The sequence below is a fragment of the Varanus komodoensis genome, unplaced genomic scaffold, assembly GCF_004798865.1.
Source record: "Varanus komodoensis strain SLA01 unplaced genomic scaffold, ASM479886v1 scaffold34_1, whole genome shotgun sequence".
NCBI lineage: Eukaryota > Metazoa > Chordata > Lepidosauria > Squamata > Varanidae > Varanus > Varanus komodoensis.
In genome coordinates, this window is record NW_025335854.1 from 9219539 (window position 1) to 9234613 (window position 15075).

A 15075-nucleotide genomic window follows, 5' to 3' on the forward strand; every position below is an offset into this window, starting at 1 on the left:
AGTCCTTCCTTTTCTAGTAAAGGACAAATGAACTACTATTTTTGTAAATTCAAAGATCCAAGTAGGCCCTGTTAACAGGAAAGTATGACTAGTTCTGGCATGTGGCAGCTAACGGGAATAATAGCTCCCTTTTAGGCATGTTCACTCAGAATTAAGCCCCCCAGCTCAAGCTAGGTTTATTCTCAGGTAGCTGCACTGCCGACCGAGTGTGATCCATGGGAAACGGGCTGCCGTGCAGCAGAGCGACGCCGGTGCTTTACCTGTATTTTGCACTTGGCTTCCACGAGTTGCAGCTTGGTCTGCGCCAGGTCCAGCTCCATCTCTCTCAGCTGCTTTTTAAGGGCATCCTTCTCGTCATCTGCTTCTGCTTCTGAGCCTCCACTAGGCACGGGAGGCACTTTCAGCGTATCTTCTTTGCTGAAGATTTCACGGCAATGTTTGCAAGCCATCACCTTACCCTGAAACAGCCAGTTTGAGAGCCAGTTAGCCAGGAGGGCAGAGAGCGTGCTCAGCTTGGCTGGTGCTTCAGACACTGCGCAATCACTCTAATAAAGGTCTGGGAAAGTCGACTAGCTGCACGAGGTATGATGCAGCTAATGCTTCTTCTAATTATACGCTTTGGCAATGCGCAACAGCTGCCTCTTCTTAGGAGGAAGGTATTATGTGGATTGACTTTGTCTTGGAGCCATCCTTAATATTTTCTGATGTGCACGTCCTCCTAAATTATCTGCCTGCTTCCTGCCTACTTAACTCGCATTCAGTGCAAATGAATTCTCTGTACCCTTCCCACAGATCAGAGACTGGCAGCCCAGCCTTGGAAGCATAAGTGCTCACTTCCTGTAATGTAATCAATTGAGGACAGCAGGGCTATCTCCAAGTTTGAGCAGCTGGTACTAAGAGATTGCTCCTGGGTGGGTATGTATGTGACTGTGGTCTGCCTTTGTTGAAGCTTATGTAGAACTCTTAGCTGTATTTTCATATACACAAACTCAAACGCACACAGGAATGCACTGAAAGGTATATTGTAGTTACATTCAAATCTTTCTAGTTCTCCCTTTTTCCAACTGTGTTTTGTTGACATTGTATAATAAAATATATACATTTTAATAATAAAAATATAAATATACATCTGTCCCATCCAGTTTCAAGTGCATTTTTTTTCCGAAAATCTGTGTGAAATTCTTTAGGAAGAACAAACAAGCAAGGTACCTACAAGTTCATGAAGATGGTATAAAAGGTGCTTTTTTTTTGGTTAAACAAAACTTGCAGCTGCTAAAATGCAGAGCAGCCACCATGTGTCTTGGAACAAAATAAGAAATCTTCCTGGGAAGGGTGGTCGATCACAACCTGCTCTCCCTCAGAGACTTAGTCATGTTTTTTACCACCCACACTTTGGGAGCTTAGTCTCTTTCCAAGCTAGTTTTGCCCATTTCGGTGCTGCACAGCAGCTCTGGCGCACTAAAAGCCTTGAAACCTGCCAAAAGGTCTACTCTGGCATGTGCAACCCCAATAGTCCTGCTCCCGGTGGGGACTGCCTTGCGTGACTAAAGTGCACATGCGATTTCCCCATTTGGCAGCACAGCCAAGGCAGCAGGGCCCCTTCTTTTTGTCTTTGGTGGGGGACAAGGGGCCTCAGCTGGCTCATCTCCACCCACCCTGTCAGCCACATGCCTACTGCAGGCACACATCACCAACACAGCTATTTCGACGTAGACACTCCCCCCCCCCCCCGATTCCTCTGCACTCACCTTTAGAATCTCCAGTTCCTCTTTACTGGCGGCCTGCTGCCCCTCCAGCCTGCTACTCAACTGGGAACAAATCTGGAAGGAGACAACATGCCTTTCAACCCGAGAAAATGGAACACATCTCAATAAGGCATTAACGCTTCGTTCCCTCACAGCTGATGGGTGCAAGGCAGTTATTAAGCGCTCTCAGTTACAACAGAGAACCTGCAGCCAATGGAGGGAGTGTTGCACCGAGCAACTCGTGAGAGGGCTCTGGCACAGGGTCAGGAATCGAGAGAGACAGGCCAGGGTCAGGAGGTAGCAAATTAATTCATTTTAACTTTGGACATCTGCAGACCTGACTTGAGGAAAACAAACAGCCCAAAACCATTCTTGCTCCCTGGGATATTACCCATTGTAGATGAAGCCGAAATAGGGGAAAATAAAGCTGAGCACATTACTTGTTTATATTCTGCAATAATCGCCGTTGTCTTCTTTATTTCGGATTCTGCCTTCTCCAGCTGTTTCCGGAAGACCTCCTTCAACTGCACAAAGAGGAGTAAAAGCAGATTAGCCCTACACTCTGCGGGATATCCCAGCCATGTAACTAACCACTTATCTCAACATGCCCTTTTTCAAGTTCTGAAGTAATGTAATCCTTTATAATCATTTTTATTTGGAGGTACAATATTTCTCAGGGTGCAATATTTTCTCTCTAAAGATGTCATTACTATTTCTTCTGACTTTTGAGGTCATTAGACCCAAAGACAGTGCAGTATGTTCCACACAAGGTCTTAATCTTTTTTATTTTAAAAATCAGCTATTTGAATTAGGATAAAACGGGAAACCAGACAAGGGCACCCAGTGCTTCAGGATTTTTCAGGAAAGGGAATAGTCGCTTTTATCTAGGGAAGACAAAAATACATACAGAGCAATCCTATGGTCCAGGTGAGCATCCCAGGGACCACAGGTTGGCTCAAAGAAGTCCCTCTGACACTGCACCAACCGCAAAGGAAGGCGTTGGAGAGCTGACCCCAGGCTGCAGAACCTTGTTCCCTGCTTCTCCAAGGTCCAAAAATGTAAGGATTGTGCTTGAAGGGCTAAAACGGTGACGAAAGAGATACCCCGAGACCAGTTGCCTGATGGGTCTATTGCTGGCTATTGGGTTGTTCTTACACTGCCAAATGCTCCTCCTGTTCAGCCTATGGAAATGTGTGTGGCTTTACGTATTTTAGTTTGAGCTTTCTGTAAACAGAGTGCAACTGAGGACTGGATCAAAGGACTGGAAACATTCCACTTGTCACCCTAATGGGACCCCAAATCTGTCTGAAGGCCCTGTTAGGACTCAGAGTGTTTCATTTAAAATCCCAGTATCAGCTTCAGAAGTTGAGTCTTTATCAATACCATGGTAGAGACAGAAAGCTTAACTTCCCATTCCTGAAGCAACTGATACAACAAGAACACACGTTAATTGCATTCCAACAATTCAGCTCTAAACTGGTCCTCAGACAGCTACTTTGCCTTCCCTGATGTGAAACCACCCTTTCCAAAACCACCCAAGCCCAAACTCTGGTCCCTTTCCCTGTTTGGAATGGGCTGGTTTTGGATAACCCTGTGAAAAAGACGCCATGGTGGCTTCTTTCCATCCCAGCTCATGCAAGTTATGCATGGTGTAATTTGCCTGACTGCCACATTGTCTGAACCCCACGAGGCGCATGGCAGGGGTGGCTTTCTAACCACTCCCAATTGTACAATATGCCCCCTGGTGTTCCGGAGTGATTTCAAAATGCCTCCTGCCACACAGGTCTGGATGGCAGCAAGCCCATGTGCCACAGGAGTGACTAGGGAATCTGCAAGTGACCAGTCCCACATTTCCCCATGGCCTGGCCATGCTGGGTTAACGTGCTTTGCAAGCGGGTGGACGGTCCGCCACTCCCACCAGCCGAAGTCAGTTTCACCTGGGCTGTTTCTTCCTCTTGTTTCCGCTTCTCCTCTTCTGTCTCCACTAGTTTCTGTCTGGTCAGAAGCAGCTCTTTATTCAAAACATCCGCCTTGTCTTCAGCCTGAAAGTTCAAAGGATGGCGTGGCTACCCAGAGCTCACTCCTGAGCAATAATATTGCAATTAACCCGGCAGGGAACCTCCCCGCTCTTAAATCATTAGGCAAGTCTGTACACTCGCTATCAAGTCTAGTCCATGGGGATTGTTACCACGCTTGCCGACGTGATACCGGCCCAGCCAGGTAGGGTCACATACGAAGGCTTCCCTCACCTGGTCCAAGTCATTTCGCAGAGCAATTTTGCTGGTGACAAGTTCGTGTGCCAGGTCGTCGTTCTCTTGCTCAAGTCGCATGCTGGCTTCCTGAAGCCTGCGGTTCTCCCTCTGCAGAAAAAGAGAAACCCACACAGCAGGAAGTTAACCCTCATTGGTACTGAACAAGACGCTGCGAGTGGGGCGTGCAAGCCGCCTGAGCTACAGAAGGAAGGCCGAGAAGGCGCTACTAATCTGATCTAACACAAGCTGAGCACTTAATGGATGTTGGCCACCAACCTCATTCTTATGAAAGTTATGCTCCTTGGGTAAGAGGGAGCAGCGCTCTGATGCCCTCCCCCCCGATATGTGGGTGTTATCTTCAGCCCTTCTCCCTGTCATGGTCATCCTGCAAAGCAGTGATTGTACCTTTGGCAGGAAAAGCCTATAGTTCGTGACTGTATCACTGCCCCTCTCATGCGCGTAAATAGCCACCCACACGACAAGGAGAAAATATGTGTTCCCTATGCACACTTTCAGAAGTGCTATGCTTTTCTGCCTTATGAGCTGGCCTTGTCAAAATAAGTTTGTGAAGTGTTTCATCACTCAATTCACTCTTGCCCCTAGTAGCAAACTTGCTGTACTTCAATTTCTCTTGCCTTCTGAGTTTTCTGTATCAAATAAAGTTACTTCCACTTAGCTCCTTCCCAACCCACATAAGCAAGAGCAAGGCGCGTGCACACAGAAGCTGCCAAGGAAGAAGAGCAAATGGCAAAGCTCAGGCTTTCGAAATGTTTTAAGGTTCGATCCTATGCAAGCTGAAACGGAAAAGGGTTCTGCTGGGTGGGCCATGCTGTGAGTAGCAAGTCCTATTTTGTCTCAACTCCAAAAGGACTGTGCCCTTAGTCTTGCCTATGAAACACATACTTTTCAGCTGTCTCAGTGGGCATCTGTGTTTTTAAACGCGGCTTTGAGTCATGTTCAATTGTTAAGCCACTTTGGGAATCCATAGAACTGAAAATTGGGTGAACTGTTTTTAAAGTAAGGAGCTTCTTTTGGTAACGCTTATGCATCAGCTTAATTTACAGGAAAGATTGCTGGCCTGCAAGAAATGTGATAACAATTATGGGTGCAAAACATATTACTTTTCCGATCAGGGTAACAGTAAAGTCCTGTTAAACCAGAGTGTAAATATCGGAGCAAAATACTTCTAATACAAAAGGGTAAGATCCACTACCAAGCAAGTTATGAGACCAAAAGCAGAGCAGTTCCAGCTGCATTCACACGTCACGTTTAGCACTGCAGCCTCAGTCAGTATGTGTAACTGTGAGGAAGCCCAAGATCCAAAAGCCAATCCTGTGAGGGCCACATCTGCCTAAACATTCAGTTACAGCCTCAACGCACTTGCTATGCATCGTTAGCTTGCTAAAAGGCACTCGTTAGAATGTAGATGTGCAAGCACTTCCCTATTAGGAAATTTATAGCTGATGGGAAAATATTCAAAATTGCTTTTTCAAAAAGAAATACTGTCCCCTCTCTATTATAAACAGATGGAACAAGGTCACATATATTATATGAGTATTACCTAACTGAGGATGAGGATCTTTCTCACCTAAATTGGTGCGGTCTCCTCTCAGGACTACTGCTTCAAAAATTTGTCCCTACCCTCCTGCTGCTGTCCAGGAGTAGCAGCCGTTTCTCCAAACTAACTAATTCCCTTGGCCTTTCTTCTATTCCAAGAAGACTTCACACATACAGAGAAGTACATTTAAGCAACAAGCTAAACTTTAGCACAAAACCGAGAAACAAGGACATTGCTCAACATGGGGGACAGTAGATCAGTTTTCTTTAAGGAGAATTGTTCTTTATGTTGTCTTCAAAACAATCCTTAGATCTTCTTAGAAACTGCAAAGAAACTCTGTATCTTGTGGATGAAGTTGTCAAATCAAGATTAGAAATAAACACGACTCCTGTGAATTTCACTATAAATTAAGACAATGCATTTTCACTGATATTTTACTACTGGTTTGTTGCTACTGCTGCTGGTGTTGTTCCTGGAAGTGACGCTGTGCCCACAGCAGTTACGCTGACCCTCGACCGCTATCTATGAGACTGAGAGGAACCAGCAACTGAGCTCAACTACCGAATTCAGACGGCGAGGGACCTTAAGTCCCACCATGAGATATGGGAATATATAAAAAGTCCGCCAAGATGTGAAAGCAACTCTGTAACGAATCCTCTTCAGGTATGCACAAGCCATCTGCAAGAATAAATGCTTCTATTCTGTTGTTCAACCACAAGACATAAAATCAGTTTCTTACAGTTAGCCAACAATAATAAAAGAAACTCGAACTGGCAACTCTGCTGCTTAGCTTTCTAAAAACAAACACCTAGATTCTGTTATATGGACTGTTCTAAAAGCGGAGGCCCCTGATAGAACTGTGGCTAATAACTCAATGGAACTCTCTGCAGCTTTGAAGGGAGTTATCTTGCCAGAACAATACTTGGTTGACGTCCTTTGCTGTGTGCTTGCTAAAAGCTTCAGTGTTTGCAAAGCAAGCAGCACAAAGTGAGCTTCAGACTTCTGGATCTGCGTTTACAGACAAGTGGGCAAGCAAGCTGTGCGGCAGGAACTGCAGTGTCCTCCCCTGTAACAGTAGTGGGTCAGATTTGAAGATGTGCATGCCTGTGGCTGGAAGAAAGCAAGCCCATGAGTCCAGCACAGTCTTATTTCGTGGCTGATCATCACTAGCAAGATGCCAGTAAATCAGCATTGATTAGGCCCAATTTACCATGCTTTTTCTCCAGAAAGGAAGCATGTCACATCAGAATTAGCCTCTGTTCTCTATCCTTAGCAAGAAAGATATCTTTGCTGCTTAAAATTATTTTAAAACACGGTGAAATCCTGGGGGACACTATTATCCCAGAGGGAAAGGCACTTCAGGCCTGTCAAAGAAAAGCAGACGAATTCTGCCACCTCTTGGGATGCTTCAGATTCAATTTAAATACAATCCACTTCTTCATACTGCTACACTGTGGAAGCAGCGCTTCCTGGCCACGCCAGACTCCTGGTGTGTAAACAGAGGCCTCCTGCACTGGACCCCGATGGTACCACAACTGTAGCAGCTCCCAATACTGCACCCCCAAATCCAAGTTGTAGTCTCCACAGCCTTGACAGGGAAGGGTGATGGGGAGGAGATGGGAGGGGATCACCACTTGCTACCGGCTGACAAAGAGGAGACTGCATTTCCAAACCAGAGAAAGATACAAAACACAACAGTATGCACACAGATAAAACTTACCTCCAGCAAAGTCACAGAGCAACTACTGCTTTCAATCATGGATAAAAAGTTGAGGGGTGGTAATCCAGTGAAAGTTAAATACCGACCAAGAACAATTAGGAAGCAAACAAAATCCCAGCTTCAGAGAGTTCTGGGTGGAAGGTTTGGCTTGGTCTCAACAATAAATAACTCATTCCAGCTATGACCTACTAAAGGAATCAGTTCAAAGAAGGGTTCTGAAAGCCAGAAGGCACGTCTCAACTCTGGGAGGGCCCCTGCACCGAATTCTGCCCAAAATGAAAAACAAACACACAGAAATACAAGCCTGGCTGATGCAAACAGACCTCTCTGTTGTTCCTAGGAATGGGTGTGACTCTGTGTCACACACCTTACTAAACATCTGCCTTGCATTTTATTGCAACAGAGTCAAGTGTTGGGACACTTAGTTCCTTTCGAACAAGGTCTTTAAAAAAAACAGTCCGGATGTAGGTGGGTTTGAAATCTTGTGGATTCAGCCAAAAAGGGAACTGCTAAAATGCTAAGTGACTTACTGCAAGCAGCCCACATCACCAGGTTATAAAAGCTAAAGTTAGCTTAGATGCTACATGAGATTTTTTCCATTGTGATGTCTGTTGCTATGAGCGATTTAAGAACACTTTTCCAGAGGACCAAAAAATCAGAATGTTGCTCTTAAAAAGAAAAACGGGACAGCTTGATCTTTTTTAACCTTAATCCTGCAGTTCAGGAAGACGACAGAACTCAAGTTACTAGGGTGTCCACATTTACTCTCTAGTAATAAGGTATAAATAGGGAAAAGCACATACTGACCAATGCAACGGACTGGTGACAGCATTCAACTGGGCTGCTCCTTCCTTGAGGCAGAAATGTCTGTCCTGAGCTGCTGATTTTGGGTGATGTGGAGGGGGAGGAGATTTCTGTGCAATTTTTAATTGCTGTGCTTCTCCTGCCAAGGCAGGGGCAAGATGCATGTGCATCTTTCTGCCTCAGGTGCCATCAATCCTTGGCACGAAGCCCCTCCACTTGTGGGGATGGGAAATGCAGTCTGGACCACTCAACATGAGGCTATGCCCCCCCCCCACAAAAAAACAACAATAGGAACATTCAGTCACCTTCTTCTGTTGCATAAGATATTTAAGCCAACAAACCCTCTGAACACCAGGAATCTCTGCGGGTGTATCTGCTTGCATGTCTGCTCTGCTCTAAGGCGGCGAGCCAGGGGCTTGGCGTTGGCTCCTCCAAGGACCCTCGGTTTCCAGCAGGTGCTGCCTTCTGAAAAATGGCTCCCAAATCCACTACCAAAGATTAACTTATACATTATATGCAAATCTAAGTATTCAATTTCGAAGTCTGCTCACTTTAGAAAAACACCTTTGGAAAGGGATGAAATGAATGGGAAGTGTCCAGGAAGGGCTGCTGAACCTTTTCCCTGCTTGCTCCCCCGTTCCAAAGCATTCCTGCATCCCCAACAGCGTCTCCATGCAGGGGGTTTCAAAGCAGCATTCATGAAGTCAAGCATCCATTAGGAGTTTGAGAGTACAGTGGCATCAAAGGGAAAAGCAATGGACGGGTTACACATCCCCTTTGCTTCTCTCCCCTCAACTGCCCGTCAAGAAACGCCACACTCGGAGTCTTGCAGGCATCCGAGGCTGTGGGAGGGGACGGGGAGGTGACCCTTGCCTCTCCACTCTCCCCACTCCACATTTTTGCTCAGTGGCCATCACAAGGGTGCTTTGGAGTGGGAGAGGAAGGTCAGAGCTGCTTCTGGGTGTCTTCTTTCTTGCCTCCCACTTCTCCGAGGATGCCGAGCAGCCACTGGGGTTCTTTGCCAATGGGCAAAGCCCTAGGGGAGGGAGAGCATGCCTTCCCTTCCCAGCTCTGAGGGCAAGGCGCTTTCCCCAAACCTCCACGCTGTGAATCCAAGGTATCGTGTGGCTGCTCAGAAAACGTCTAGAGAATCCTTCCCTGAATCATAGAAGAGAGGCTTGGAACAATTATTGTGCTGGGAACCTGGATGCATTGGTTAATTGCCTATTTTGAGACCTTCTAGTTTGGTTTTGGCATTCCCTTAAACATTTGTTTATAGAAAATGACAAGAATTTTATGTTTCTGAGTTATATAATTTCACAGAAGGTATTGCCACCTGATTCTTACACCCAAAGTATTCTGAAGGCTGCAGAAATAAAATCCACATGTACACTCACATTTTTCCCCAGAAAATGCTCCGAGAGAGCTGTCAAACTGCTCCTTAAACTTCTCCATGCTGAGAAAACAGTTGGTGGATTTGATACAAACATATTTAAACACATAAACTGGAGGAAAATAATGCAAGCAGATGAACAGCCCATGTGCCAACCTGTTTTTTTGATCTCGGCAAGGTTCTAAGGAAGAGTAGTTTGAGGGTTCTCATGGAGGCTTTTTCTGGCAGGCAGACTCCCGACATGAATTTCAGCGGAGTGCTCTGAAGAGCACATCACAGCCTGTACAGCATTAGCCTGCATATCAGGCAACGCCACTCTAACTCGCTCAAAAGAGCAAATGCCTTTCCTTCCTGTAAGGAAAAAAGTCATACCACATGGACATTTTACACAAATCAACAAAGACATTCTACACTACTTCAGGATTCTCAGCAAACTTTTAAGAAAATTCTAGTAAATGTCTTTCCTCTGCTACAACTGTAAACGCAAAAGAAACCTAGGAGGGTAAACATTCTCAGCTTTGTTTGAGAAACTGTGTCCACTCGAACAACTTCACTATTCACAGGAGCCACCTGCATGATGGTTAAGAAACCATGACTGGTCCTCTCCACAGGTGGGTGTTCCCACAAAATGAGTTGCACTTTCTCTGATGGAGGGTCGAACCTTAAAGATGAGTCTGCAATAGGATGCTGTTATCTGAATGCTTGGGGAGATTTAAAATAAATCAAAATTATAGATAATAGTTCCAGGAAAATGAGATTATACCATTAGACCAAGAAAATTTGAATAAATACACAGTTTGGCAATTCACAGCTCTATCTTATTGATTACCTTAAACGTTATTCTTTATAAGGAATAGAATTGGCTTTAATTTTTCTGAGTTGCAAAACCAGACAAATCTATCTGAACATCCAAGAGCTGGCCATGCTTCTACAAAGGGAGAAGAAACCGAAGCACATGGTGGACACCTAATGGGACTGATCCCAGATCAAGAAGCATGAAAGGCTCCCACTTCCTACCCTGAGAAAATTTAGTGATTGGTTTTCTCATTGCATCAAGGACAGAGTGAAGAACATTGGGTAAGCTCATTTTGGTAACTAATGAATCCTCCAGCTCATTAACTGAAGTGCTAGTACACTGCGATGCTGAATTCTCCCTTGATCCCGAGAGATGACATTAAGTCTTGACAGCAAGTGAAGCAGGTTTCAGTTGGAGCTGCAGAGCAACTGGATGAACCAAGCTTGTCTTGGTCACCACAGGATAAGAACCCTACCTGTCCCATCAAGCTTGCTTTTTTTTGCTAGGATCCTTGGGAAGGGCTGGAGGAAGTTAAAATCATGTTCCTGGCTGCTGCAGAAGAAAAGCAACTTTTAGGAAATTCCAACCTGTGCTGCTCTGGATGCAGAAGAGGGAAGAAACTCCATCGTACACCCAAGTGAACAGGTCAACTGTCGGAACAGCTCACCTGAAGAGAGCTGTTTAGGTGGTCATATGGATGGCAGCCAAAGAAATGCTCCGATGAATGCACCAATCCCATACCCACCATTCCAGTGAGAGCCTCCCATCCCATCCCATAGTACTGGTTCAGATAAAACACAGTCCATGGCAACTTGGACATGTTGGTGAGGGGCCATGGTCTCAGGTCCTTCCTCCTGTCCAACAACTCAAGGCAATTTATAGGATTCAGAGATGCCAGTTTATGAGCCTTGAAAGAAAAGAGACCTACAGTGAGTCCCCACCTGATGACAGAAGCGTTGGGAGTCATGACCCAAGCGGAAGTAGAATGCACTCCTTTCTAGAGACTGGGAACCGAGATCCATCATCAGTGGCTGCATCGGTACAGTGGGCACTGCTGCCAGGCCTGAAGGAAGCAATCCCATACGATGACTGGGAAGGGCAACGAACACAGCTGCGGCTCTCAGGAGCTCCGACCATCGTGAGCTCTTCCAAGCTCTTTCATTTCAGGCCAAGCGATTCTGAGTCGCCAGGCACGGGCCTGGGAAGCGGCCCTTGCCACTCGCACAGTGGAGGAGAGACCGAATCCTACCTCTTGCTTCACATGTTCTTTTTAGGACACAGCATTTCCCACCCACAGTATTTTCAGTGACGGATAAAATGCCAGTTCCGCCTCCGGAAGTCTGAACCCAGGGCCCTTCCAAAGAAAGAAGGGGCCTCTTAACCCTCTCCATTAAAAGCTGACTAAAACGGCATCAGGGGGAGTATGGAACATCTACAATACAGTAAGCACATTTCTCCCTATTTCTGTTACTTGACAGACCAAGGGATGCCTCCAGAGGGATGGTGCCTGCTCCTTACTACGTTATTTCCCACCCTTAAGCATTTTTTTGTGATGAGAAGAATGATGCACCAAGTAGGCAGGTTACAAATGGAAGATGATGTCATCTGGACCATGGTAACATTCGTGAATGAATCGGGGTAATCGCACAATAAAGCCTTCCCTAAAAGCACCTAAACATCTGAGAAAAGTCCACTATAGCAACAGGCTATAATCCTATAAATCTGTGCTGAGCAGGAATGTAATGAAGCAGCATGCCTGAGCAATACTTTAATTAAATGAATACACATCGCCTGGTGACCACATGGGCGGGAACACGATGGAAAAGTTATTCTGACCTAGAATTCAGTCTATTCTCTATAGCAGCACAATAAAATAACAAAGTATTATTCTATTCCACATACTCTAGGAGATGGTTTCATCTCTTCCAGTAAGATTTTTCTTTGTTGTACTTTTAATGTCAACCAGGGGAACCAAGTAGGTACTAGTACATCATCTTAACAAACATTCAAGCAGGGGGAAAGTAACCTTTATTACACCTGTTAGTAGTTTGACACAATGCAACCCATCAGAATTAATAACCAGGATTAATGTACTACATTTCAAGGATCTGAAGTATTTCACATACTACTACATTTCAAGGATTTGAAATATTTCACATACATTATCTCAATAACCCTTACAACAGCCCTGTAAGGTGGGCCAGTATGATCGCTGCCATATCATGAGTGGTCGGTGGCTTGCCAGGAAAGCTGTGACTGAATCCGCATTTGAACCGGGAATTTCCAGGCTCACTTACCACTACGCTACACGAGAGCCTCTTCAAGCAGGGGAGCGCGGAGCAACGGCCTGCTAAAAGTGGGTGCAGTGAAAAGCGTCAGGTGACAGAGGGACTCCGCGCTATCCTTTCTTGCAACCAATGCAACAGAAACTCAACTTGGCCCAACAGAAGGCATCGTCTCAAGGCTGCTACAAATATTAACAGATCATCAGGAAGTTTTGCCCTGCACAGCGGGAAAAGCCAGCCAGCCAGTCAGTCTTGGAAGCATTCGCCTTCCAAAATGTAGCTATGGCGGTGAACCACACACAGTTCTGTCTAAAGCATCATACATTTCCTTTTCTGTGTCTCAGTGGCAGAGAATCTCTCTCTCTCTCTCCCTCAGCATCCCATGCAGTTTCCCAGAAAAGTTCAAACGCAGAAGAATTACCTACAAATATATAAACTGAAAGAATAAACATATTATGTGAGGCTGCTGGAAGAAGGTAGCTTTTAATGCTTTAGATAAAATACAAATTGTATTTCACATAAGAGTAATCTGTCTGAAAGGAGCAATTTTAAATTTGCCGCAGCACACTTTGTGCCAATACTGTAACAGTGTGGACTTCACTGCTTTCCCCTGGTTTTGTGGAACTCAACCAGCAGAAGCCACTTTCATGCTTTGTGCCCCATTACCTTGTATCTGTCCAGAGGGTCTTCCTGCTGCAGCTGATTTTCCCGCATCATCTGATACTCTCTCTCATATTTCTTCAGCTTCTTTGTGGGTACCTAGAGAGAGAGCACACACCAAACTGGCAGTGTTACAAGAGATGCTCAGTGGAAGGCAAAATGCTGCACACAAAGGTTAGCAGGTTTCCTGAACATCAGGGACGGCCATTATCCCAACAAAGCCCACTCCCTGCTTGATCCTGGTATGCAACAAGTCCCACGTGCCCCTGCACTCTGGCAGTCTTCTAACAGCAAGAGTTAAGTGGGCCATGACTAAAGGTGGAGGGACTGGGCATCCCATGGCCCTCCTGTAAACCGCACACTGGAACAGGGACTCCCCACGCCCCCGCAGGGTTTATCCACCCTTTGGAACAGATGAATCAGGGTCACAAGAACACAGGCATTCAGAAAACCAGCTGACTGGCGTGCCCAGATGTGCAGCTGGGGGCGGTGAGAGTCGCATCCCCTCCAGACCTGGAGCGCCAGCACAGGCTTTAGCAGCCCCAGGCAAAGAGGCGGCAATGGAAGTGGGTCAGAGGCAATCTGCCCCCTCATGGCGTGCGCTGCCTGAACCCGCCTCCTGAGCAAACCAAAAACAACTACGTCAAGATGGGGAATAAGAACGGACAAGCAGCACACGCAGACTGTTAACACTCTGCCGCCCAGACAGGCGGAGGTGTGCGATGCCAAGCTGCGCAGGCGACACCTTGTTGCCACTGCCACGTGTCCAGGTAGAAAGGCGGACTGCAGGCAGAAAGGGAGGTGGGGAGGACCGGTCACCTGGCGTGCAGATGGCCAACTGCGTGTGTCCCCAAGGAGGAGCTGCCCAGATGGAGGCGGCCTATGTTGTGAGCCGCCCCGAGGCTTCGGCAAGGGGCGGCATAGAAATGTTTTAATAAATAAATAAATAAAATCGCAAAGTATTTTGTATTTCCTTTGTAGGCTTGGTGGTAAAACTCCTGGCCACACCCTTCAAACCAGATTTTGAAGGTGAGATTCCAAGCCTAAGGGAGAGCTTTCTGTCCCCTCCTAACTCTCTGCACCTGGGGACACAGCCGATTTCCCAGCATGGTGAGTTGCTAGGATACCTCTCTGCAAATGCCTCAGCTGTCCTCTGATGTTTTGCCGGATGACATCAGGAAAACAAGGAAAGGCACACAAGCTCATGGAGCAATCACTGCCGTTAACAATCTGGGGACAACTGGGTTCACCCAACATGGCAGCCCATCATAAGTGAAAAGCTATGGTGCACTGCCATGTGGTAAGAAACCCAGGCTGCTTCCTGGAGTTTTGTGTGCTTGTGTTTTGTTTGCTTGCACCCTTATTTCTGTATATGTGTTTGTGGTTCTCCTCTTGTTTTGTATTCTTGGCTTTTATTTTCCTGACTGATGTTTGGTTTTGCTGAAGAGTGTAAAAGTCAAATAAAAAGTATAAATATTACAAAAGGTAGCACTCAAGTTGGTTTTGGACAGAAGAGCAATAACTAAAATAATGCATCAATAGTTTTTAAAACACTGTTTTTAGGATTCTTTTTTAAAGCACGCTAGATAAAGGTAAAAAGTAGAATGACAGTATTATTATGCTTACATATACAGATATTTTGGGGGCATGTATTATCATTCCAATGCCTGCTTTCATTGCACTACGGAGACAGGACAATAACTGCAGCCATCTTCAATTTCTTTGAAGCATGCAAGTGAATGTTTCCACCAATAATAATGTAGAAAACTAAAGAAACCTTAGTATTGACAAATACAAGATTGCAAATTGGCTTTCAGTCATTAAAAGTTTAGCCCAGATCCTTCCTCATACTATAACAATTC

The 15075-nt window shown here is 45.7% G+C and overlaps 1 protein-coding gene across 8 annotated transcripts in view; it reads right to left on the bottom strand.

Moving 5' to 3' along the window:
* RABGAP1L (RAB GTPase activating protein 1 like) overlaps positions 1 to 15075 on the bottom strand; it is a 108499-nt gene that overhangs the window by 1653 nt on the left and 91771 nt on the right. For 5 of the 8 annotated variants that reach the window (XM_044439077.1, XM_044439086.1, XM_044439081.1 and 2 more), the window contains 6 exons: positions 13220 to 13312; positions 3995 to 4105; positions 3683 to 3787; positions 2186 to 2269; positions 1749 to 1820; positions 261 to 458 (listed from right to left, as the gene is read on the bottom strand). In XM_044439077.1, coding sequence (XP_044295012.1) covers positions 261 to 458; positions 1749 to 1820; positions 2186 to 2269; positions 3683 to 3787; positions 3995 to 4105; positions 13220 to 13312 — 663 coding nt within the window. Of the gene's footprint in view, positions 1 to 260; positions 459 to 1748; positions 1821 to 2185; positions 2270 to 3682; positions 3788 to 3994; positions 4106 to 7275; positions 9603 to 9628; positions 11471 to 12023; positions 12990 to 13219; positions 13313 to 15075 lie in introns of those variants that run through there. The other 3 variants (XM_044439082.1, XM_044439085.1, XM_044439078.1) reach the window with 3 other exon arrangements.